Source organism: Balaenoptera acutorostrata, chromosome 8 (assembly GCF_949987535.1).
Source record: "Balaenoptera acutorostrata chromosome 8, mBalAcu1.1, whole genome shotgun sequence".
Classification (NCBI taxonomy): domain Eukaryota; kingdom Metazoa; phylum Chordata; class Mammalia; order Artiodactyla; family Balaenopteridae; genus Balaenoptera; species Balaenoptera acutorostrata.
Genome location: NC_080071.1, coordinates 58,570,852 through 58,597,122, shown reverse-complemented (window position 1 = coordinate 58,597,122; position 26,271 = coordinate 58,570,852). Strand labels below are relative to the sequence as shown.

At 42.4% G+C, this 26,271-nt stretch overlaps 1 protein-coding gene across 5 annotated transcripts in view; it reads left to right on the top strand.

Moving 5' to 3' along the window:
• Positions 1-26,271, top strand: part of FTCDNL1 (formiminotransferase cyclodeaminase N-terminal like) — a 214,554-nt gene that overhangs the window by 104,781 nt on the left and 83,502 nt on the right. Inside the window, exon 6 of one of the 5 annotated variants that reach the window (XM_057551895.1) lies at positions 10,536-10,586. The exons of 3 other annotated variants lie outside the window; for them this stretch is intronic. In XM_057551895.1, the coding sequence (XP_057407878.1) occupies positions 10,536-10,576 (41 nt within the window). In that variant the 3' untranslated portion in view covers positions 10,577-10,586. Of the gene's footprint in view, positions 1-6,607; positions 7,231-10,535; positions 10,587-26,271 lie in introns of those variants that run through there. One more of the 5 variants, XM_057551896.1, reaches the window with a different exon arrangement.

The following is a 26,271-nucleotide window of genomic DNA, read 5'->3' as shown; positions in this document are numbered from 1 at the left end:
GTGATTTACAGTATAACTTGGCTAGAGAATGGCTAGATCTGCTAAGGAAGGAGAGGAATTGTATCCAGAAGGTGCTGCAGGACCCAGTTCACGTGTTTGGGCAGTTGTTCCACTAATGTGTAGCAGAGCCCGAGGGCTCCAGCCTCTGTTTGGTCCAACAGAGACACACAGATTGGAATTATGAGTGTGCATGTGGGTAATGGATGGATTTTCTCTATGAAATGATTACACCAGGCCTAGATAATTGGCAAGAACACTTATATTTTCCAGTAAATTTGAGAAGTTTAGATTCCTTGGCATACCAAATAACCCTTCTAGAATATGTTTCGCTTCAGCTTTCTAGTTCTAGTCTTGAAATTTTACTTGAACGGACATTAATAAAGTCTTTTGCTCAGATGATGTAGCCAACTTACAAAAAAATTCACTCTCTTTGTAACTATGACTTGAAAATAGCAGGAGATATTTCAGTTGGCTTTCTCTTTACTTAAATTAAGGAAAGCAGTGCTGTGTGAAATCTTTGTTTTGCAGTCAATCTTTGCACTCATGAACTTGGAGAGGTGCCTTTTAAGACTGAGCGAAGGTTTCAGTTGTAATCTGATGGAAAAGTACTTGAGCAAGTGCTCCTTCTTGGTAAAAAAAACAGTCCTCGTGATGATCACTTGATACGTATGTCCAGTGATAGAGGTTTCTTTAGCCATTATAAATGCACTTCATAGATCACTGGAGTTGGTAGAAATTGTTTGCCTCTCACAGGAATTTGCAATTACACTAGAATGTCATCATTTCAGGAAACTATAAAGCAATGAACATGTTTACTTTCAGCCACAAAGGAAAAAAAATATCCTGAGAACCAGATTTTCTTGGCAGTTTGAGGCATTTATTAGAAAATCTGTAATTTCTTTTTTGTACTCCCACACTCAGTGGGCATCCCCTTTAATGGAGATATGTCAAGCCTGTAGAATTATATGGTACATTCTGAACTTGCTTTGCTGGGAAAATAACACTCAGGACTTAATTTATAAGCTTGTTGAGTTCACCATCCTCCTGGCTCCCTGGAAGGAGGAATTAAAGTCTCATGATGGCTTAAAGGGGCCTAAAGTGCTCTCAGGTGCCCTTAGACACTCAGAATGGAGGGCACTGAATTTTGACACTGGTATTTTTCTGTTAGTAACGTGCAGTGCAGAAAGGTTCTCTGCAAAGTTAGACTCTATGGGAACTTTCTGGGTCATCCCACTTGATGGAGAGTGTCTCTATTTTTATGCATTTCTACTGTGTTCCCAATTTTCTATTCCTCCCCACCTAGAAACATACCAGCTTCTAGGTGGTAATTTCTTCAAATGTGCTCTCAATATGGAGAGAAAAAGAATTATTCATGTGTTAGGAGATAAGGCCTAGCTCCTCTCTAGACCTAGAAATGCACCCGCTGGCCACATTCCAGTTGCTGGCTGTGCTGTCCTGGGTCAGTGTCCACTGTGCATGGTGGTGACTTCAAATGGACTTCCTGTTTAAGTTCAGGTGTCAGCAATTTTAATCCAATAGGCTTTATACCTACTTTTGTTAATATTTCTTCTTCTTGCTTCACTGGTTCTATCATTATGTTTTTTTATATCCACTAAACTGACTAAAGTCTGCATACCCTTTTGCAACAGAGTCTGACTCCATTTTTTGATCTGTGGTTGCTGACAACTTTTAAGCCTCAATCCTCCTTCCCCTACTTGCACCCCACATCTACACATCCATGATAAGAAAGTCTGGATGCTTTGGTGCTGGAGGGAGGTTCAAAACATGCAAACCCCTGCCTGTGTGGGAACCCTCACCCTGGCCTCACCCACTCACCACCATAAAAACCCCAAGCCAGTCCCTTTTCCAAATTCTCTTGAGCCATTTTCAGATCTGCTTTGGAGTTACCCTGCTCTCCCCAGAAAGCTTTATCTTGTGAGTATGATGGTCATTTTATTTTATTTTTTGCGTCAACATAGCTAGGCCACAGTATCCAGATATTTTGGCAAACATTATTACAGATGTTTCTGTGAAGGTATTTTTAAAAATGAGATTAACATTTAAATCAGTAGACTTTGAATAAAGCAGATTACCCTCTGTAATGTGGGTGGGCCTCATCCAATCAGTTGAAGGTCTTAACAGAAAAAGACTGACTTCTCTTGAAGAAGAGGTAATTCTGCCAGGACCCACCTTCAGACTTGAACTGTAGCATCAGCTCTTCCCTGGGTTTCCAGGCTGCCAGCCTACCTTGCAGATTTTGGACTTTCCAGTCTCCATAATTGTCTGATCCTTAAAATAAATCTCTCTCTCTGTCTCTGTCTCTCTCTCTCTCCACACACACACATACACACACACACACACACACACACACACACACATATATCCTATTGGTTCTATTTCTCTGGAGAACCCTAATACAGTGAGTAATCTTTTTCATTTACTTTTGGTGTGTGTGTGGCATTATAATATCTTAATATCTGAACCAAATAGTGGGTGGGGTTCACCCTGTATCTACAAGAGTGTCCACAACATCTTTAGTGGTAGAATATTTTGTTTTTATTTCCCAACCTTACCTTGCCCAGTTGACTCTTGGGTTGTGTGCAGTTTTGGTAACGTGAGACACAGAGAGGGACACAGAGAGAGACCCAAGTGATGCTCATGAGGCCAAGATGTTTAATTAAATCCCATACTTGCATGGGAAACTTTCAGTGCTCAGGATTATATGTCATTGGATAACAGGTAGTGTCCCTGCCATCTGTCACAGGACTTAGGCTGTTAGGATGATGGGGCTGGCAATGCGAGTACAGTAGAGGAGCATGGTTAAAATCGAGACGGATGTTGTGAAATGTTTTGTGACAAATATAAGCTTTGGTTAATAGATGCTCATTAGAGCTAGGTGACAGACATCTGTACCCTTGCTCTCATTACATGACAGATATAGCCCTAAAAATCTAAGGTTCTTTGGGCAAGATCAGTTTCTGGATTTCCTACGTTATATCATGATTCCAAGGAGTCATGGCCACTTAAAAAGGGATACTGCTACTGTAATAATCTACTCTGAGCCTTGGTTTCGTTATAAACTGGAAGCTATCCTTGTTTCATTGGATTGTTGTGAGGGGCAAATCAGGAAACAAACTAAAGAAATTAGTACCGAGCCCGGTACATATTAGGTTCTCAAGGCATATTAGTTTCATTTGCTTTCTCTTCCTTCTTTCCTGCCCACCTTTCCTTCTTCAGTTCCTTTCTTTATTTTCTAAAGTAGATTGTGGGAAGAGGGGGAGAAATGGAGGATGGGGAGATTCTACTCAGTGCTATCGTTATTGGCAGCGACCAGACACATGAGCGCAGCTATCTGGAGCAGAAAAGCAAGACGTGTCCACTAGCGCGTGCTGTTTGGATACCACCTCCACACTTTCCCCCAACCAGGGACTTTGATAACTCTTTGGAAGAATGTGAGCAAAGCTGAAGTTACCCCAGAATTGGTGGGAGAACAATCAGAGACATAGCTGTACTATTTATGGTTTAGTGGAAGTTATGGTTTAGTTATGGTTTAGGATTTAGACCTCTATACACCTGCATTCAAATATTTGGACTTAAACTTGCCCTAGGGCTGTGTGTCTATGGGAAAATTAATTTTACTCTCTGTCTCAGTTTTCTGATCTTCAAAATGGGGAAATAAAGGACTCTGTGGTTGGTTCAAAATCAAGTCACTCAGTTCCCATGGTGCCGAGAAGTGTTGGTTACTGAGAGCTTGCAACCAAGTCCCTACCGGAATTGCTCTTGGCCTCAATGGAATTACCTCACTCAAGTTTACATCCATTACCAGGGAAATGACTGGTCAATGCAAGGAAACAAAGACCAGTTCTGGGCCAACTCTGAAGGGGCATTTTGTCTCAAGAACTCCCTAGGGGATCAGCTCAGTTCTTTGTTGCAGCACCATTGCATTCAACCCTTCCTTCTGCTTAATTTTACTTTCTTTACTCCCTTCTGGGTGTCATTCCTGAGAGCATGCTCCAAAACACTTTCTCCACAACAGGAAACACAACCTTAGAATCTATTTCTTGGAGAATTGGACCTAAGACAGTTGGTGTCAGGAGTGGTTTAAGAAAGCAGACAATGAAATGTGATTTTGGAGCTGCCTTACTCTCTGGCCAGCTGGCAATGAGAAACTATTGCTGGTGCAAAGTGGAGCATTGCAATTGTTTCAGCTTTATCAATTGTGAACAGGGATAGAATAATGGTAGGAGGGAAGGCACTCAAATATCTCAGAGTTTGTGAGATTCTGAGGGAGGTAGTAAGGATGATGGAACGGAATGGCTGTTGTTGAAAGCTATCCCAGGCATTGGATAAAGACAGTGGAAGGGTTTGAATGATTAATCACCAATGTAAGAGGTATTGTGAATGTCAGAGGAACTCTTTGGGAACATATAAAGAAACTCTTATCTCCTATGATCAAGGACAGAAGAACCTGAGGGTCATTTCTAAGCCATAATTTTAAGGCCAGCAGAGCCCCAGAGAAGGTTGGATTTTCAGCTCCAGAAAGTGTGTTATATCAAGACTAGGGCCCTGTTTGTGAAAGAATTGAGCCCTGAGTCTAAAAAAGGGGATATATGAATTGATGCTCTAAAAAAATCTTAACACCCTGCCCCCATTCCCTTGAAATCTCTCAGTTGGCAAATGCGGTCTACTTCTCCCTATTAAAGGCTAGCATTGCCCCTTCCTGGATGGAAAACTGCAGAGGCCTGTGCTTTGCAAGACAATATGTACCCTTCAGGATCTACCCCCGCCAGTCCTCTGGCCTCTAGGCAAACAGAGAGTCGAGTCCAACGTAACCTGTCCAGGGAATTGCTGGGCCTGCAGAGGGAGGAAAGGGACAAAACAACAAAAAAGCTGGAAGAGTTGGCCACACAATCTGGGAGAAAATATATGGGACTGGATCCTGAAGATGCTGGATTTATAAGGGCAGAACGTGAAGTTGGGTAAGGGAGAGTATATTGATAATGAAGCACTGTCCTAATCTATAAAATGTAACCCTCTGAAATGGGCACTGGTTATATTTACACAAGATAACACAATGCTAAGCTGGCTCCTGGATGACTGGAAAAGGTTATGACCCACACTAAGTGATGTAGAAAAGCCCGAACTGGTGGGACAGATGGTGGAAGGACCAAAAGGCTCAGGCATGAGGACATGCAAGAATAGGTATGTTGTATAAGACTGGAAAAGCCACCAGCTGACTACATTCCAAGGACAACCCAGAGGCCATTCCACCAACCAAAGTAATAAGGAATTCATTGGTCAGAGAGGGACCAGCAACACTAAGAAGTGCAATGTTGTCCTCTGTAAGCCAGGAACATGCTATTAGAGAACTGGGCTCCCTCACTGCCACGAGGATGATGGGATCCCAAAATAGTAGAGGCCAGGTGGTGGTTTTAAACATCAGAAGCAAGGTGTGATGCATTTATCATAATGAGCGGCAGGGTCACGGTAGTAGTCAGAGTGATGTGACACGCATAGGGCCACAGAGATGGTTAATAAAACACAGCACGGGAATCTCAGCAAGGGAATCTCTCAGTCTGTACAATGAGAAAGAGATCAAGGAGGCTAAAAGCAGGCCTCTCCTCCCCTGCAAAAAAAAAAGTCACAATCCCAAACCGGTGTCTGGACTTTAGCCAGTTCTCAGACCTAGAAGGAAAGGCCAGGTCTCTAGGGGGAACGGCCCACATCACTGTGACAGGTATACATGGCAGTATATACAATACAGTGGCTTATCCATATTTTTCCCAAAGGGACCTATGACCATTTACTCGGGTAACTATACACTGGGGACTGGGTAGTACTCAGACATTTGTGAGTGCTGCTGGATGCAGGGCCCACAGTAGCACTGATTCTTGGGGAGTGAAATTGTTATCTGGGCCCCTGGTTAGACTGGGGGGCCCTTGAGGACTGGTAATAAAATGGTATCTTGGCTTAGGCCCAGCTCATGATGGTTCTACTGGGTCCGTGAACTCACCACCCAGTAGTCATTTTCTGGTCCTCAAATGCATAATTGGAATATTCATACTTGGTAGTTAGCGAAACCCCTACGTTGAGTAGTGGGCTTGAGTGTTAAGAGCTATCGTAGTGGGGAAGTCAAGTGGAAGCGTTTGAAACTCCCCCTGCCCCCATCACAACCAAATAATAAACAAAAAACAACATTGTATCTAAGGAAAATGGCAGGAATTAGTGCCATCCTTAAGACCTAAAGGACTCAGGGGTAGTGAATCACATCCCCCCGTTAAATGAATCCGTTTCTGGCCCCTTCAAAAACCAAACAGATCTTAGAGGATGACAGTGGACTTCTCCAAACTCAGCCAGGTCGTAGCCCCGATTGCAGTTACTGAGCCAGGTTAGTCTTTTACCTAGCAGGTTGACACGGCGGTTATCACTACGGGGTGTGCAGCCACAGGCCTGGCACGTGTGTTCTGTCCCGTCTTTGTCAGGAAGTGGGAGCAGAAGCAGTTTACACTCAGGTGCAACAGACAACAGTGTACATTTAAGGTCTTACCTCAGGGCTGTGTTAACTGTCCCGCCCTCTGTCACAATCCCACCCTCTGTCACAATACAGTCTGAGGGGACCTGGCTCATCTGGATGTCCTGAAGAACATCGTAGTGGCCCACCATATTAATGAAGACATGCTAATCAGATCAGATGACCAGAAGTGGCAGGTGTATTGGAAGCCTTGGGAAGACACATGTGCTGCAGAGAATGGAAGATTAAACCCTACCATGATTCAGATCCTGAGGTCGTGGGGAAGATTTGGGTACCCTTGTATAGATATAGAGCATCCTGCCCAGCACAGAGTCCGTCCAGTTGCTATTTACTAAGCCCTTACTATGTGCCACACCGTGAGAATGTGACCCCTGCTCTTTAGTCCTCTGCAGGGAAAACAAGAGCTAAGTGCTCCAAAAGAGGGCATCCAAGGCGTTGCAAGATGATTTCATTATCCTAATTCTGCTGTTTTAATTGTTGGTGATATTCTTTTAAGACCTAAATGATAAAAAAAATTTGTTCTCTGCAAAAAAAATTTGTAACATTGCTTCCATCATTGGGTAACACAGAAATGTTCTATGGCCCAGAGTTTACAAAGAATCTTTTCATTTAATGAGCTAAATGACCATGCATAACACATTTAAATTATGACTTATACTTTTCTCATTTACCGGTTGTTTTTGCTCTTTTATACCATAAGAAATTAATGATGCTGAGAAGCTTAAATCGTGTTTTATGTATTTAAAATAATTATGATTAAAGGCCTTTTACACATGTGTATTTATCATGAATTCTTGTTCAAAGAACGATTTTTCATGGTTCAAGAAGCAAAATCAATTTAAATCGGGAGCTAATGCACAGTTCTCAATTCCATGAGTCAACTGGACGCTGCTGACATTTTTATGTGGAACCTCCTTTAACGTAATAAAAGTGTTGCACTAAATGATACGTCTAACACGGGAAAAGTGGCACACCCATTGTCTGAGACCCACGCTGGGATGTTCCGGGTCACGCCATGGGCCACCGCCCGTCGTCCTCATCTTCTCTGTTGTGCTGAAGTTGACTTGAGTGACTAAACGGAATGGTGTAATAAAGTGCTAGTCTTGCCATTCGAGTCAAGTTAAACGTCAGGTGGCTGATGCACATGCCTCCCATTCTCCATCAGAGCGGGGAGTAAATTCGCCCCCCCAGCATGTCCAGGATCCCCAGCACATGGCAATCAGAGGATTGAGAGGAAGCGCTGCCAGCTTGCACTTGGTCTGAATATTCAGAACGCCAGCATTCCGCCTCTAAAGGGGCTGGATTCCGTGGCAGAGTAAGAGCTCCCGGCCCTGTGCAGTTCTCCGTGTGTGTGCGTCCGCCGGCAGGCAGATGCCCCTTGGAGGACAGAGTGTGTAATTATGAATATTTTAAATGTGGGTAGTTGATCCCTTTCCTATTCAGCATGTAGCTGTGAGTGAAGCTGCAGACAATGGCCAGAATCCTCTTTGTGCTAGCCTGAATTTATCTGAGAATATTGAAGTAAACAGCCAAAGGGCTCTCTATTCTCCCCTTCCCAGATATGCAGGGAAGAATAGAATCCGGCCTTTGTCTGGGTGGTGAATTTTTAAAGTGGTAGGTGCAGGGATAATGCATGAATAGATAACAGCTCTGGGGGACTCAGGAAATGGTATTTCACTAGGAGAAACAAATATATGCTGTCTTTGAAAGGGAAGGAATATACTAAGGATCCAGGTATGAAGAGGTGAATTTTTTAGTAGTAAGACACAGAGACACTAAAACTAGTATCAGAGTGGCAAAGAATGATAGAAAAATTCTTGCTTTGGGCCCCCCTCCAGCTTTGCCACCTCCCGATTCTGAGATGTTGGACTGTTAGGTCACCTCTCCGAGCCTCAGTTTTCACATCACCACAATGGGGAGATTGGGCCAAATTATCTCCCTAGTTCCTTCTTACTCCATCTATGAACCTGTGACATGCTCTGAAGATTTCGGATGAACATGCAGTCCTTTAAACGAGGGAACGACCTCTACAGCCCAAGAAAGACTTTTATTGAGTACTTAATACTCAGCCAACACAGTACTGAGTTGTAAGGATATAAGCCAAGAACATTATCAACTGTACTGGCGAAGCTGAGGAGATAAAAAAGAGACTGAAACAGGGGACACATTGCGTGCTGTAGATGATAAGTCCAAAGCACCTCAGATGAAAGATATCAATGTAGAATGCACAAGTAAGGAGGTGAGATTTGAACTAAAATGGGAGCTGGGCGTTAAAGGATGGGAAGGATTGGGGTAGGTGGAGAAGGGCTAATAGGTCATTCCTGGTTTGAGGGTGAAATCATGCTCCTGGCAGGAAATAGATGACTCAATCAAATTGGGTAATTGAGAAGAGTTTAATAAAGAGGACATTTACACAGGTATAGCCAAGGCTTAGGTAAATGACTGGAGATGATGCAATGCCCCGGGCTGGCAAAAGAAAGGAGCCATTACCACTCTAGACCTGAAGATGCAAGAGGTTGGAGTGGTCGTCATAACAGGACATGCATGTCTGAGAGGAAGGAAAGCCTTCATTAGAGGGGTTGATGGAAGCCAACCCATTGCAACTCTGCCAGCAAGAGCTGGGGGTGGGGGAAGATACCCAAATCTCATTCTCCTCCTGCCTTCAGTTTCCTTCTGGAGGCTGTGCCTGGCTAAATTCAACTGGAAGATTGATGAAGTTCAGCCTCCTGGGGCACAGGTGGGAAAGGATGAAAAGTCGATCTATAGAAGCAAACAGAAGATAACAGCAGAGCAGGAGACCATGAGCGCTCACAGATGTACAAGTAGAAAGCAAAAGGCATGGTGGAGAACTCTCCATCCATTAAAAGTCTTGGAAGTCAGGAAGGGAATTGCACACATATGGCCACTGAGCAGTGTCCGTCCCTTGAGTGCAGGACCACCGTAGACTTGCTCAAAGAGTTTGGGGGTGTGTGAAAGAGCTGGGAGAACACTTCTGAGCATTTTCTGGCCGCCGTGAGAGTGCTCACCGTGTCCAACCATTCCGACCTTCTCTTTTTGGAGGGACAAACTCTTACATCACTCATCCCTTCTATTTTACATTGAGGTTTTGGATCATTAAAATTTTTCAATATTTATATCAAAACTGTTTTGACCTGGAAACTTAGTAGCAACCTGTAATATTGCTTTGTCTTTTCTCCCCTCCCCCTACTCCAATAACTACAAATATTAAATATTTTAAGGCCTTTTCTTATGTTGCTCCCCACACATTTCAGTAAATCATTATTGTCTAGACACCAAAAGAAAGTCAGAAACCATTGCTGGAAGTGAAAATTCTTTAGGGATTTTTATTCAATAATAGAGCAATGAAATAGGGCATATTATTGAACAATAGAAAGTACTTTCTTTACAATCTGCACACTTAGCAGATGCATCATTAACCATCAAGTCAACGCTTAAGTTCAGGGCCACATATGCTGAAAAAGCACTGTTTTATATATGAATACATTATCTTTCTTTGGAAAATGCTTAACACTTTATGCAGAAAATGAAATATTGAATTCCCTATTAAACCTACAGTTTAGTACGTTGTGATTATCTACATATTTACCTAAATTATATGGCAGGAACAAAATTATTAAAGTATAACAACACTCCTTCTCATTTAATCAAAAGATACACCCTGAAGTCCTTATGGAGTTCTAATCTGCCTGAGTTCAAGGCCATAGTTTGTGACAAGCGAACTATGATGGGGGTTTCTGTTCACAGGCTAATGTGGTAAGGCCACGGCAACGGCTAAATTCAGTTTACGGTTTATTCAGCTTGTCAGCTTTAAGTTACGTCATCTGTACAAATGTTTATTTGTGGGAGATACACATTTCAAAATTCATGCATAAAGCTCTTAATATTGTTAAAATTGTGCTGTTTCAAAATCACGTAATTTTGTATTGCATGCAATTTAAAATTTTAAGTTTGTACTTATAGTACTACCTTATTGTGTTAACAGCATTTCCAGGTACTGGACAATGTATGGAGGGTTCCATGTAGGCCCTGGCAGGTGAGTGACGGGGCTAAGGGCAGGAGGAGAAAGGCAGAGAGGGAAGCTAACTTAACTTACATGAGAAAAGTTCGGCTGCTGTGTGTGTGTGTGCATGCATGTGTGTGGTGTACGTGTGCTTATGTGTGTGGACCTGTAAGCAGAAAGAGAAGCAAATGGGGAGGGATAGAGAATGAGGAAGAGGCCCAAGGGCGAGGCGGGATAACCGCAGCAGCTGAAGTCTCAGGGAAGACAGAAAAGAGGTGCCACATGGGTGCAGGTCCAGGGTGGGATTTCCTTTTTGTCTCCTTTTCAAGAGACTGAAGTAAAAACTCATGTTATTATAGATTTTATTTTTTAAGAAAAGTTTTAGGTTCACGGCCAAATTGAGTGGAAAGCACAGAGTTCCCATATACCCCCTGCCCCAGCAGACCCACAGCCTCCCTGACTCTGGACATCCCACACCAGAGGGGTACCTTTGTGACAGTCAGTAAACCCCCGTGGACACGACCCTATCACCCAGCGTCCATACTCTACATTAGGGTTTACTCTTGGTCCTGTATATCCTATGGGTTTGGACAAGTATGTGATGTCATGTATCCACCTTTATGGTATTATACATATTATTCAGAGTCATTTCACTGCCCTAAAAATCCTCTGTGCTCTGCCTATTCATCACTCATGTTACTATTCACTGCTTTTTGCTGTTGAGTATTGTGGGACTGAATCTTGCTGATCTGGGTGTTGAGACAGGAGAAAGAAGACCTAGATGTATTCAGGTTCTCGGTGTGGGCTGTTTAACCATGAAGGACACTGAGGCATATTGTTGGGCCTCAGACCACCCACTTAGATGGTCTGAGATGACACAAGATACTTAGATGACACGAGAGAGTGTCACAGGGATGGTGTATCCAGGTCAGAGCTGTCACAACAGAAGGCACATCTAGATTCCAGGTTTCACATGCCTGGGTCCACTGAGGACATTTTCTTTAAGGCATCCATAGTAAGTTCTACTCCAGTAAAATAAAGGGCAGGCTGGCTTCTCTGGGCCCTAGAAAGAAGTAGCTTTCAATACCTCTGAATACCGAATGACAGTAGAATCCCTCTCCTGTATGAGATGGCTTATAAGATAGAAATTCTGGCCAAATAATCCATCTATCGTATGAATATTAGACATGTTAGAATGTGTTGGAAACTAGGCCCTGAGAGAATAGAATCATGAGCATTAGCACAGTACGAGACTTTGGTGAGAATCTAAGTGCCATCATGGCAGCATGGCTGAGACATGGCCTCTAAGGCCAGGCTGCCTGGGATCAGAACCCGGGTCTGCTGCTTTGTCATCTGCATGACTTTGGGCAGTTTACTCACCTTTTTCATCTGTAGAATGGGGATAATAAGAGTGCTTGCCTCAAAGGGTTTTTGTGAGGGTTAAACGAAGTAATGTTTAGCAGTGTTTTAGTAGTGGCGATCCTATTGGACATTGCCTGGCACACAGTGTGTACTCTGGCAGTGTGTGTTAAATAAATACTCCAACCTTGCCATTTCACACATGAGGGAATTCTCTTAGACATAATTTACTCCAAATTTTCGAAGAGATTTTCTCCAGTCTGGCCATAATACCTTGTATTCACGAAGTCACTGGTGTCAGAAATTTTGAGATTTTTCTAATTACTTCTCAGCATCGCATGAGGTTCTTTCCTATGGAGTGGTCTCTCTGTTCAAATCCACAGGTTGCCCCATCCCTGAATAAGATCACTGACAGCAGACAGGGAACAGAAGAGGACAAGTGGAGGGCTGGGGAAAGGCGAGGAGGGAGCTGGAATGAGGTGAGGAAGGCACCATTATTTCTTCTATAAAGATCTCCAGTGAATCTTCAGTTGGAGGGTGCTACCTAAAAATAGGTAAAGCAAGGAGCCTCCTGTCCCCCCACTGCCTTGTAATATTGTATCAGACTTATTTTGTAGCATAAGGATGCAAATCAGGGACCTCGCAGGAGGCTCTGCGAAACTCAATACAAACGGCAAGTCATGCTGGGGGAGAGGAGAGTGTGAACATTCCAAACCCCAGCTGGAGCACCCAGCAATGAGCCTGGTTCTCCTGTAGGGTTGGTGGAATCCACCTAATTAGTGAGGGTGAAGCCCTGGAAATCACTGGAGTGTTGTCATCTCTGCATGAGGTCTCCATAACTGTGCTGACGTAGAACTGGATAGGCTCTTAGCAGTGCTTTTTGGTTGGAAGACGCTGATGTGTTATTACTTAGGACTAGATGTGTTGAAAAATACCTCTCACTCCTTCACTTTCTAACAGCCCTTTTTTGAGTGGAACGAATTAAGCATGCATCGAACATGCATCTAGTGACTATTATGTGGCCTCTGTAAATGATATTATTACAAAGCAGAAAATATTAACATTGACCTCAAATGTGTACTTTTATATTAAAACTGAACCTTGCATTTTACAGGAATGATATTGTACTTTACAGTTTTCAGAATATTGTGTTATTTTATTGTTATATATAGCATATAAGATGAAATTTATAATTATATGCAAATACAATTATAATATAATATAATACAATATAATATAATACATATCTGCCACAAGGCAGATTATTTTCTTACTTTTATTATACAGACGAGGTACCTGAAATTCAATGAGTATATAATATCACACAATAAAAGGTAGCGTTGTAAAAACTCATTCATTCATTTGGTTATTCATTTATTCATCAAATATCCATTGTGCTACTTCACTGGGCAGGAACTATTCTAAGTTCTAGGGAGACAGAGAACAAGACCCCAAAGACTCCACTTCTCCTGGAGCTTACATTTTAGTGGGGGAAAGAAGCATTACACAAACAACTGAGAGATAATATGAGAGTAAAAAATGTTAAGAAGAAACTAAAATGCGTGATGGGAGAGAGTGACTCTTGATTGGGACGGTGACGGAAGGCCTCTCTGAGGAGATGACACACAGGGATCTGAGGCTTGAGAACAGCTGGAATCGGCTATGTGAAGACCTTGGGACTGAGCATTCCACCTGAAGGGAAGAGAAAGTGCAGGATCCTAAAGACAGGACTCAGCTGTGTGCCTGGCGAAGGAAGAGGCCAGAGTGGCTAGAGTCAGAGGCTGAAGATGCCAGAGTCTGGGATTTTACCCCACTTACAAGCTCATAAATTAGCCTGTTCTATGTCATGGATGAAGAAGACACGTGGGTCCCAGGTCAGACTCAGCACAACCAGCAGTAGGGATATCATGTTTGTGTCAGTTCCCTTTGTTCCTGGAGACCCACGAGGGCATTATAGATGGGCCGGGTGGCTGCTCAATGCCCAGTGGGTTTGTGTCCAGCCAAGGAACACTGAGCTTGGGAACCTACTGCTTTATTTATAGCAAGTGGTAAGCAAGACTGCTCTTTGTCTTGGAAAGAGACATCGTCTCATCCAACTACCTGGGTGGAGAGCAGCCTGGGCCTTGCACTCTCAGCCCACCGAGTGAGAACTCGCACGATGCTCAGGTCTACGGCAGGCGGCCTCTCCTAACAGGAGGGTGGAGCGTGCAGACTTCAGTTGTGCAGGACTAGATCTGGTCCTGGCCGGGATTTATTCAGGGATGGCTTGGGACGTCATTTACCAGTTGCTGGCTTTATACCAGTATTCACAGATAACCTATAGGCTTTTGATTACTCTGTGTAGTAAGCAGTTAGGGTCCTGGCAGGAAATTGATGGTACACTTATGGGACTAACCAAATAAGGGTTTCGTGAAGGGACTAGTTACAGAGGTGTAGGGCTAGGTCAAGGACACTCGTAAAAGGTGGTGAGGGACTCAGGGACCACTGTGACCAGAGAGAGCTCGGAGCCTTGGGAGGGGGATTGCCAGCTAGCCACTGCCAGCAAGGCCGTGAGGAGACAGCACAGGAATGGGCACTGGGGTGCACAGGGATAATGCCCTAACCTCACTGTCTCCTCCAAATACTAATCTCTGCCTTATTTCCCACTGGACAAACTCAGCAGAAGGCTGGAGGCAAGGAGCCCAATGCGGAGGTCAGCTTCCAGGAGCCAGAGCAGGGCCGGGAAAGTTGGAGAATGGATCTGGGGTGGCACATAGAAAATAACCGACACACCGTTATAATTTCATTCTTTTTTTAAAAAGAGGAGTAGAAATGACTCCATATCCAGAATTACTAAACTCTACTAAAAGGTATACTGTATTTACATTTATAAAAGGCTTCCCCCATAAATCTTCTTTAAATTCACTTTAAAGATATATGATGAAAAGCGTTTAACTCTATTTTCACAAATAATTTCTTTATAAAATTGGGCTGACTCATCCACTCGTATTCAAGGTGCTAAAGGCATTTGTGTTTGCCCTATTAACACTCAGAAAGAAGCCCTGGCCTAAAAGACAGGAAGGCTGGATTCTAGTCTCAAATTTATCATTAATTGGTTATAAAATAATGGGGTGGTTAATGGTCTGTAAGACTCCTTCTGGTTCACTGCTGTGTTTAAATACTGCATTTGATCAGGAAAGCAGGACTTTCTCTTATGGGGCAGGGTTGACTGAACTTTGTACTTAGCGTTTTTGCCTTACTCTTTGCTTTTTAGTATAAATATTATTTTCTTTTTAATTCTTATTTAATCAAGGTTCTTATATCTGTCCCCATGGGAATTCTGGTTTATTCAGATTTCTTTATAGCTTAGTCAAAACCAATCTAGATTCATACATGATACAAGCTGCTTCTCTTTCTTAATTTTTTAAGATGATATATAAAATTGAAGAGAGAAAACAAATCTCTAGTTTTTCTGTTAGAATGAAAACATGATACTATCACTGCAGCTCTTCAATCTAACACCATCTATGTGTTCTAAAGTAATTACATGCTCACCACATGCGTGATTATTGTCTGAGCCAATGTGTTCTGCTAGGACAGGGCAGTCATTATTTATTTTCATACATGATGCTATTGGAACCAGGGTCCTAAAGATTCACTTAAATTCAAGCCCTTGGAAAAAGTTTGAGGAGCAATTTGTTTTATCAGGTCTCTAAACTTTAACTTTAAATATAAAAAGCTTCATGTAGCCACAGTGATATTTAAACACAGGAAATCTCATGTAAGTCATTTGTCTTAAGATGACATGTGGAAGTAATTATTAACGAGTTCCTCAAGGGGCATAGATAGATATACATGTTTCTCTTTATTTCTTTGGTCAGATTTATTACACAACCTAATTTTCATACTCAGGCAACTCTGGCAAAAATTGTAGCAAGATAAAGCTGGGTAAAATGACTCTGGGCTTGACTGGTCTAATTCCTGGTTTGGCAGGTTAGGAAGCTGAAGTCTAGGGAAGCTGGCATGTGCTCAAGGTGACGCAGCTGGATGGTGCCCAGGTTGGGTCTAGAACCCGGATCTCCAGGTAAAAATACAGTTTTACAAATAGTACACATATAAGCTCTTGCCAAAATATGAAATGACAAATGAAAAGCTACAGTCTTTCTTTTTTTAAAAAGATTTTTATTGAAATATAGTTGATTTACAATGTTGTAATGTGTTAGTTTCAGGTATACAGCAAAGTGATTCAGTTATACATACATACATGTATGTATATATTCTTTTTTAGATTCTTTTCCATTATAGGTTATTACAAGATATCGAGTGTAGTTCCCCAAAAGCTACAGTCTCTCTTGACTGCTGTTCTAATCCCAAATCCTTTCCAGAATAACCACTGTTATCAATTGATATGTATCCTCCAGACGTTTTGCTGAATGTTTACACATATACATACAACGTACACATATATGTAGAAATGTGTGTATAGAGATATATGATATTGTTCTGTAACTTTTAAAAAACATAACTACTATTATACTTTACATCGGTTCTACAATATAATCTGTCTCGGATATTTTTCTAGATCAGCACATTTCTCCCTCTTCTTTTAAACTGCTGGCTAATTTCCTAAAATATAAATAAGTGTATCATGGGCACTTAGATTGTTTCATTTTTCCTCCATTACAAACAATGTTATGACACAGTGCTGCTCAAAGTTTAGTTAGCGTCAGAATCACCAGAGGGGCTTGTTAAAATAGACTCCTGGCCTTACCCACACATACTCTCATTCAGTAGTTCTGGGATGGAATAATGGTCCCATTTCTACCAACGATTAGAAATGCTAATGTAAACATTCTCAGGGAATTCTGATGCTGGTGGTCCAAGGACCATCCTTTGAGTTACACTGCTGTAATGAATATCAATGCATAGACTTCCTGTGCACACTTGTGAATGTTCTTGCATGAGGGTGGGAGAAGGAGATAGATGTGAGGAAGGATTTGCTGGGACATAGGACGTTTGCATTTACATTTTATAGATACTGAGAAGTTATCCTCCAAAGTGGTCACACTGCTTTGTCTACTTGGCTGTACCCCCCAGCAGTGCATGAAGTTCGAGGGCACTTGTTTCCTCACAAGCTCACGACGTTTCTTGTAAACAATCTTTAGTTTGTCCTCAGTACGTTTGGTGAGAATGGTATCTTGCTTGTCCCTGATCACTAAACTAATGAGGCTGATCACCATTTCATAATGTGCTCAATACAAACCATCATAATCTCTTCTATGAGTTGCATACTGTACAGTAAGCACATTTTTAAAATAGGTTGTTGTTGGTTTGTTTTTCTCATAGATTTATAGTGATTTTAAAATATATATTTCAGATATTAATTCCTTGACTGTTTTATGTGTCTGAAGATGTTTTGCCCAGTGCTCTTTTTTCTATACAACACGGTTATTACTTTACTCCTAATTTTATAACATTACCTGAATGGTACTGGTCCCTCTGAGGAACATAACAATTCCAGAATCAAACATTATTTTCCTTTTGGGTCCTCAGTTCAAATCCTGTGACCATACTGCTAAATGTTGGCTAATGATCAACAAATTGTGGAGAACCTGAGAAAGAGAATAGGTTGGAGACTCTCCAGGCCCTTTTAACTAAAGGAGATTCCATTGCGGAGGAGCGCCTCGACCTAATTTAAGGGAATAAGACTCACATATGTAGTTGAGATAAAGCAACCTCCATCTTGTCAAAAAGGAATTTCTGGGGCTTCCCTGGTGGCGCAGTGGTTGAGAATCTGCCTACCAATGCAGGGGACACGGGTTCGAGCCCTGGTCTGGGAAGATCCCACATGCCGCGGGGCAACTAGGCCCGTGAGCCACAACTACTGAGCCTGCGCATCTGGAGCCTGTGCTCCGCAACAAGAGAGGCCGCGACAGTGAGAGGCCCGCGCACCGCGATGAAGAGTGGCCCCCACTTGCTGCAACTAGAGAAAGCCCTCGCACAGAAACGAAGACCCAACACGGCCAAAAATAAATAAATAAATAAATTAATTAATCAATTAAAAAAAAAAAAAAAAAAAGGAATTTCTGTAAGCTCCTGAGTAAAAGTTCTTCTAAGCCACTTTGACATAGGATTATTCTCTTTTGACATATTATAAACATTAAAGAAAATTTAATGCCCATCTGGACAGTTAGTTTTTGCCAACTGCTACCACCACCAGCTGCAAAACTGCACTGACTACAAGCCATCCAGCTGCCATGAATACCCGGTGCCAAGAGAGAGCAAGCTGCCAGCGCTGCTTTAAGTGGCTGGGCTGGTTTGCAGCCAGGATTTGAGGGAGGATGTGCTGTGAAACACAGTAGTCATGACTCGGATTTTCAATGAGTTGTTATTTGTGTTTGCTTTTTTTTCTGGTCATCTACTGTGGGAGGCTGCTGGGGACACCATCCCTTTCCTGGAAATGGCAGCAAAACATGTTGATCCTTCTTCCTCTGCCTTTTATGTACTTGCTGGCACCCTTAGCATTCACATTCTGCTTGCACACAGTCATTAGCTGGAGCTGCCTGGAGCTGCAGAAAATGGTGTCATCTCTCCAAGGCTGGGTTTCCCCAGCTCCTCTTCTCTCTCCCCATCCCTAACAGCACCCCTTTCCTTGTTTTTCCCCCTTTATTTGTTTGGCATTTATTTTCTCACAAAGTAGCAAAAAGAAACTGTTTCCTCTGCTAGTAGTTTTCCTAGAAGTGTTCTTACATTTATGATCTTGGGTTCCAAACACTCCTGTACGGATGTTTCCCCTCAACAAAGAGAGAGTTCTTCTTCCTTCCTTCCTTCCTTCTCCATTGACATCTGTAGTAGATTGTACTAGTGTTCACCAAATATTCTATTTTCTTCCCCCACTGTGTTTTTTCCCATGGGTGGATTGATTATTCATCCCCTCTTTGCTGAGTTCAGGAGAAACCATGTGATTTGCTTTGGCCAATAAAATATAGGCAAAAGTGATGTATATAACTTACATGCAGCAATTTTAAGAGCCAACTGGTTGTTTGAAATGTCTCTTTTCCCTTTGCCAGAAGAACAGCAACACCCAGATAGAGACTGCTCCTTCAGCCTAGGTCCTGGAATGAAGACGTAGAGCAGTGCAACAGCTGACCCTTGAAGGACATGTAGCATTAGTAAAAACAAAACTGAGTCATTGAAAGCCATGCAGCATAACCTAACCTAACCTACTGTGACTGATACAATACCATTTCATTTGTAGGTCTCTACAAAAAACAAAAAAACAAAACAAAAACACCCACTCTAACATGTTGAGATTACTTAGTAGAACACGGAATAAGGCATCTAGGAAAGTTATCCCTAAAACCAGGCAGGGCTGCTTGCCTGCTAATGTGTATCTGACCAGGTTCACATGGGATCTTAGACTGTGAGAAATTGCAAGCATCTTAGAGCTCTTCTAATTAAGCCTCTCATTTTGCATAAGGAAATGGAGGCTCAGAGATGTTGAGTGACACACTGTAAGTCAGCCAGCTGGTTGGTGGAAAGACCTGGCCCAGCCCAGAAGAAGCCAGGCTACTCCCATGCTCCATCAACCGTGCTTTCTCCTGAGTTTTTCAGCTCAGCTAGCGCTGGGAATAAGATAAGTGAAGGGTCCCAAATGTAAATTTTCTGTCATTTTATTTAAAATATTTCTGAAAACTTTAAACATATTAGACTTCCATCTGCCCGCTTTAAACCCCAGATTGTCTCCTATTCCCTGTACTACTTACTGCTTCACGTTGAGAACACTTAATATTATCAAAATGAAAAGCATATTTAGAGAAGCAAATTTACTATAAAGGACAAGTATAAGAGGTTTTTCTTTTTTTAAAAAAATATTTTATTTATTTATTTACTTGGTTGCACCAGGTCTTAGTTGTGGCTCACTGGCTCCTTAGTTGCAGCATGTGGGCTCCTTAGTTGTGGCAGGTGGGCTCCTTAGTTGCGGCATGCACGTGGGATCTAGTTCCCTGATCAGGGATCGAACCCAGGCCCCCTGCATTGGGAGCTCGGAGTCTTATCCACTGCGCCACCAGGGAAGTCCCCTAAGAGGTTTTTCTTTTAGGCACTGTTCCGAAATATCCCTATTCACGATCTTTTCATTTTACCATACAGTTAAGAGTTTTACTCCTTAATAATTACAGAAGCTGACATTTATGTTATATAATGCTTACAATTACTAAAGATCTGTTCAAAGCGCTTTGTATTCTTTTACACACTTAACCCTCACAGCAAACTTGTGGTGTATTACTATCACTCCTCATTTACAGATGAGGAAATGGAGGCACTGAAAAAATTAAGAACCTTACCCAAGGTCACACAGTTGGGGAGTGGCAAAGCTGGGACCGTTCCTAGAATGACTACAAGACTGATAATGATAAAAATAATAACAGCAAAACAACAACCACGTAATTATTAAGTAATTGCTATGTACAGGAATTATGTATCACTTTATATTTCACCATTTGTGGTCCCTAAAATATGTATTACAATAACTTAGGAAGCTAAAGCTTAAAGGCATTAAGTGATTTGCCCCAGGTCACATAAATGGTGGACCTAAGTTTAAGGCCAGATCCGTCTGACTTCAGAACCTGTCCTCCCTGCTTTTTCCTTTTTGTGTCGTCTCTACAAAAAAGCAGTGTAACAAAGTAAAAGTGGTGTTTTATTTTTTATTTTTATTTTTGGCCATGCTGCGCGGCTTGCGAGATCTTAGTTCCCTGACCAGGGATTGAACCTAGGCCCTGGCAGTGAAAGCACCGAGTCCTAACCACTGGACCACCAGGGAATTCCTGTAAGTGGTGTTTTCAGCAAATGTTCACTGCTTTATGATTCAACTATACGAAGTTGAATAATAGTGAGGTCTTTATCACCTGGAAACATAGACTGTGAGCAGAATGGATGGCAGTCTTCTTATCAAGGAAGTAATGACAGGGAAACAGGCATTGGATGGGTATTTTGACCAGGTGCCCAGGGATGTCCTCTTTCACCCTGAGTCTCTATGATGCTAATCCTCACGATATTTCTTCAGGAGAGCTGCTCTTTCTGAAGTGTGAAATAGAGGTACAGAGCATTAAAGTGCTCAGGCAGCCTGCCTGTGATGTCACTTGTGGGGCTGGTAGTAAAACTAGAGTCTTTTACTCAGATTTCATGTTCTATATGATGGATTTCACAGTTTCGACTATGTGGGAATGTCTTTTGCAGAGATTTCCAAAGCCTGACTGGAACTTTCTACCACTCTAAGTGTTGAAACTGTTTTTTTTTAAAGAAATACTGGGAAAAAATTTTTTTCAGTTGTGTGTTTAAATTTTTAATTAACCACAGCTAAGGAAGTGGTTACAGAACAACATGGATTCAGTTTGTAAATCCCTGCTTATCTAAACTTCAGGGTACAGTCATGAGATTCCTGAGTCCCCCAGTCTATGAACAGGGTAGTGGGAAGATTCTACCCTTGTTTTTTTACCTCCACATTTCTAGTGGGAAAGAGAGGGAAATTTTGGAGAGCACTGGAGGCCCTCTAGGAAACACCTTGTATTAGTTAGGATATGGTTTAAAATAATGGCTTAAATAAGCTAGAAGTCATTTCTTCCTTACATACGAGTCCAGGCGTTAGCCATCCTGACCTGGTGGGGTGTGGGGACTGTAAGGTGTCAGAGCCCCAGGCGCCTTCCATCTGGAGCTCCACCGCCCCCGGTATGCTGCCTTTACCCTGTCATCCAAGATGCCTTACCGCACACCACGGTCCAGCGCCTGGAAACAGAGAAAAGGGGCTGGGAGAGGGGACAACAGTTTCTTCTGGGGGCATGTTCTGGAAATTGCACTCATCCCATTAGCCATAATGTGACCACAAGGTCACTCATATTCAACTCCAAAAGAGGCTGGGAATTACAGTCTGTGCTCTGGGTGTCTAAATGCTGAGATTAAATGTTTTTACTGTGGAAGAAGGGAAGAAGAGGAGAGAGATATTTGGGGGCAGTGTCAGCTCTGCTCGCTCTTCTGTTTATGTCTCCACCACCTCAGGAAGGTCCCGAGGCCCTGCTCTATCACGGCCAAGCCCATTGCTCTTGTCTTTTGGGTGCTTGAGCATCCCTTTTGTAAAGTGAAACCCTTTTGTAAACACCTACATACTCCAGTCATGGAGCAGTGGAAGATCCAAGGAAGCACCATCTAACAACCAACAGTAATTAATAAAGGACTCCTATCCTTAACTTACTTTTCTTGATAGATATAGAAAGATCTCATCATAATCCATAGTAATAGATTAAATTTCCCTTTCCATTCCCCCTGGTTTTCTATGCTTGAAAGTTTCTCCCAGAAAAAGAAGGACGCCTCAAATAAGCTTCTTATTTACTACAACTCCTTCCCTCCAACCCCTCCCTCACCCACGTCAAAAAAAAAAAACCCTCTGGATATTTAACCCCAGATGGGTTTTCTCTTTCTCTCTCTCTCATTGCTCCATTTTTCAATTATATATTCCAATCCCCAGGTAAGCAAGAATCTCTCCACTTGAAAGGTAACAAGCCAAGGGAAGAATAGTCAATACAGGTTTTTCCTCGTCCAGTTGGCGAGGAGAGTAAAAAGAGAATGCCCATCATGTTGGTCTTGCCATATGTATTCTCCAATCCATTTTCCACACAGAGGTAGCCAAAATAATTTTTTTTAAAATTTAATTTAATTAATTAATTTATTTATGGCTGTGTTGGGTCTTCGTTTCTGTGCGAGGGCTTTCTCTAGTTGTGGCAAGCGGGGGCCACTCTTCATCACGGTGCGCGGGCCTCTCACTATCGCGGCCTCTCTTGTTGCGGAGCACAGGCTCCAGACGCGCAGGCTCAGTAATTGTGGCTCACGGGCCCAGCTGCTCCGCGGCATGTGGGATCTTCCCAGACCAGGGCTCGAACCCGTGTCCCCTGCATTGGCAGGCAGATTCTCAACCACTGCGCCACCAGGGAAGCCCCAGCCAAAATAATTTTTACAAATATAAATTAGGATAATGTCACTCCTCTGCTTAAAATACTTCACTAGCTTCTCACTGTACTTGGAGAAGACACAGCTTCCTCTGCAGGGCAGACAGGCTCCTGTGTGCATGGCTGGGCCTACCCCTCCTCACTCCAGGCCCCCTCCCCTTTGCTTTTCATCAAGACCTTTGCTGCCTAAAAGCTCCACATCTGCTACTGCCTCACTTGAAGTGCTCTCCCCCAACTTGGGCAACTCCTATTTGTTTTTCAGTTTCTCTAAACTGTTGTCTCGTCAGAGATGCCTTTCCTAACCTTTCAATCTATAACAAAACAGGTTTATTTCCTCTAATGGGATTCAGCAGGTATCATGACATGCATTTACATGTGACTTTATCTGTTTAATACCTGAATCCTTCACTAGATTATAAGTTCCAGGAAAACAAGGCACTGTTTCACCCCCACCATGTACCCAGGGCTTTGTAGTATTGGAGGATGAAATTCTCCCTATAAGCTTCTTATGAAATTGTGCCATCTGTCCATCAATGAGCTAGATTTATTACTTTTTTTAAACTAATTTTTATTGGAGTACAGTTGCTTTACAATGTTGTGTTAGTTTCTGCTGTACAGCAAAGTGAATCAGCTATACATATCCATATATCCCCTCTTTTTTGGATTTCCTTCCCATTTAGGTCACCACAGAGCACTGAGTAGAGGTTTCTGTGCTATACAGTAGGTTCTCATTAGTTATCTGTCTTATACATAATAGTGTATACAAGTCAATCCCAATCTCCCAATTCATCCCACCATCCTTCCCCCCTTGGTATCCATACGTTTGTTCTCTGCATCGGTGTCTCTATTTCTGCTTTGCAAATAAGTTCATTTGTATCAATTTTCTAGATTCCACATATAAGCGATATTATACAATATCTGTTTTTCTCTTTCTGGCTTACTTCACTCTGTATGACAGTCTCTAGGTCCATCCATGTCTCTGCAAATGGCACAATTTTGTTCCTTTTTATGGCTGAGTAATATTCCATTGTATATATATGTACCACATCTCCTTTATCCTTTCCTCTGTTGATGGACATTTAGGTTGCTTCCACGTCCTGGCTATGATTTATTACTTTTTAAACAGAGGATGCAGAGCCTGCCCTCAAATCTGGGCTGGTTAGAAAACACTCATCTTACCTCTCCCTGCTTCTTTTCCTTCAGCTTTCTGCTCTATTCTGAAGCCTAGGACGTGTTACCGAACAGCTCAGCTACAGATCAAGAGATGTTATTGTGCAACACGAAAGAATGCTCAACATCATTAATCATTAGAGAAATGCAAATCAAAACTACAAGGAGATACCATCTCACATCAGTCAGAATGGCTATCATCAAAAAATCTACAAACAATAAATGCTGGAGAGGGTGTGGAGAAAAGGGAACCCTCTTGCACTGTTGGTGGGAATGTAAATTGATACAGCCACTATGGAGAACAGTATGGAGGTTCCTTAAAAAACTAAAAATAGAACTACCATACGACCCAGCAGTCCCACTACTGGGCATATACCCTGAGAAAACCATAATTCAAAAAGAGTCACATACCACAGTGTTCATTGCAGCTCTATTTACAATAGCCAGGATATGGAAGCAACCTAAGTGTCCATCGACAGATGAATGGATAAAGAAGATGTGGCACATATATACAATGGAATATTACTCAGCCATAAAAAGAAATGAAATTGAGTTATCTGTAGTGAGGTGGATGGACCTAGAGTCTGTCATACAGAGTGAAGTAAGTCAGAAAGAGAAAAACAAATACCATATGCTAACACATATGTATGGAATCTAAAAAAAAAAAAAATGGTCATGAAGAACCTAGGGGCAGGATGGGAATAAAGACACAGACCTACAAGAGAATCCTCTAGTAGGATTACCCTTCCCCCTCCACTATTTGAGGACATGCGGAGGGGGAAGGGTAAGCTGGGACAAAGTGAGAGAGTGGCGTGGACATATATACACTACCAAATGTAAAACCAATAACTAGTGGGAAGCAGCCGCATAGCACAGGGAGATCAGCTTGGTGCTTTGTGACCACCTAGAGGGGTGGGATAGGGAGGGTCGGAGGGAGGGAGATGCAAGAGGGAAGAGATATGTGGATATATGTATATGTATAGCTGATTCACTTTCTTATAAAGCAGAAGGTAACACACCATTGTAAAGCAATTATACTCCAATAAAGATGTTGAAAAAAAAAAAAAAAAGAGATGTTATTGTGTAAAATAAGAACACCAAAGCTTACCCTTTCTCAAGGTTTGTTAGGTCCCAGTCACTATCATATACCCTAACCTTTTGGAGTAGAGTGGTGTTTGTCGTCTATATTCTCAGTGGCGTATGTATTAGTCAGCATTCTCCAGAGAAACAGAACCAATAGGATATATCAATATCTATATCTATATCTATAGAGAAAGATTTTAAGGAATTGGCTTCTGCGATTATGTAGGCTGCAAGCCCTGAACCTGTAGGGTGAGTCAGCAGGCTGGAGACCCAGGGAAGAGTGGATGTTGCAATTCAAGTCCAAAGTTATCTGCTGCAGAATCCCCTCTTGCTTAGGAGAGGTCAGTCTTCTGCTCTATTCCGGCCTTCTACTGATTAGATGAGGCCCACCGACATTATGAAGAAAAATCTGCTTTACTCAGAGCCCACCAATTTAAATTTTAATCTCATCCAAAAACACAGAAACATCCAGAATAACATTTGCCCACATATCTGGGCACTGGGGCTCAGTCAAGGTGATACATAAAATGCAAACATCATAGCGTATAAACTTGTCCCTCTGAGGGAAGAAAAAACTCCAGTGTTCTTTTGAGAGCAAGGAGGTCCCCCAACAATGAGCCAAAAGAGTATGGCTGGGAATGCTGATGGCTGTGGAGGGAGGAGCAGAGCATCCTCAGCCCCAGGGAGGGTTTGCTGTGCCCAGAGCCCCAAGGTATCATTAGCCAAGGCAGAGATGAGACAGGTGAGAAGGAATCACAGGGGAGGAGGGTGGGGTGAAGGGGGAACACGAGAGAGAGACAAAAGCCCTCAACATGGGGAACAGTGGACTCCCACCCACCTTTCAGGCCCAGAGGTTGCTCCCTTTGTGCTCTGCCTGTCTGTAGACAGACTCCCCCCACCCCTCCCTACTTAGTGGTCTGCCTGTGGCTCCCTGCCACTAAGCTTATTTGGAAGCAATAGATAAATGTCAGCACTTAGAAGATATGAAACGTCCTAACTGGCCCCCCTAGACTAATAAACATAAAAAAAAATCCTGATTCAGGCAGCCTGATGGGCTCATTGGTGAGAGGGAGATAAAGTTTCCCTTCAGGACATTTATAATTTACATAATAAAAAGCTTTTCACCTTCC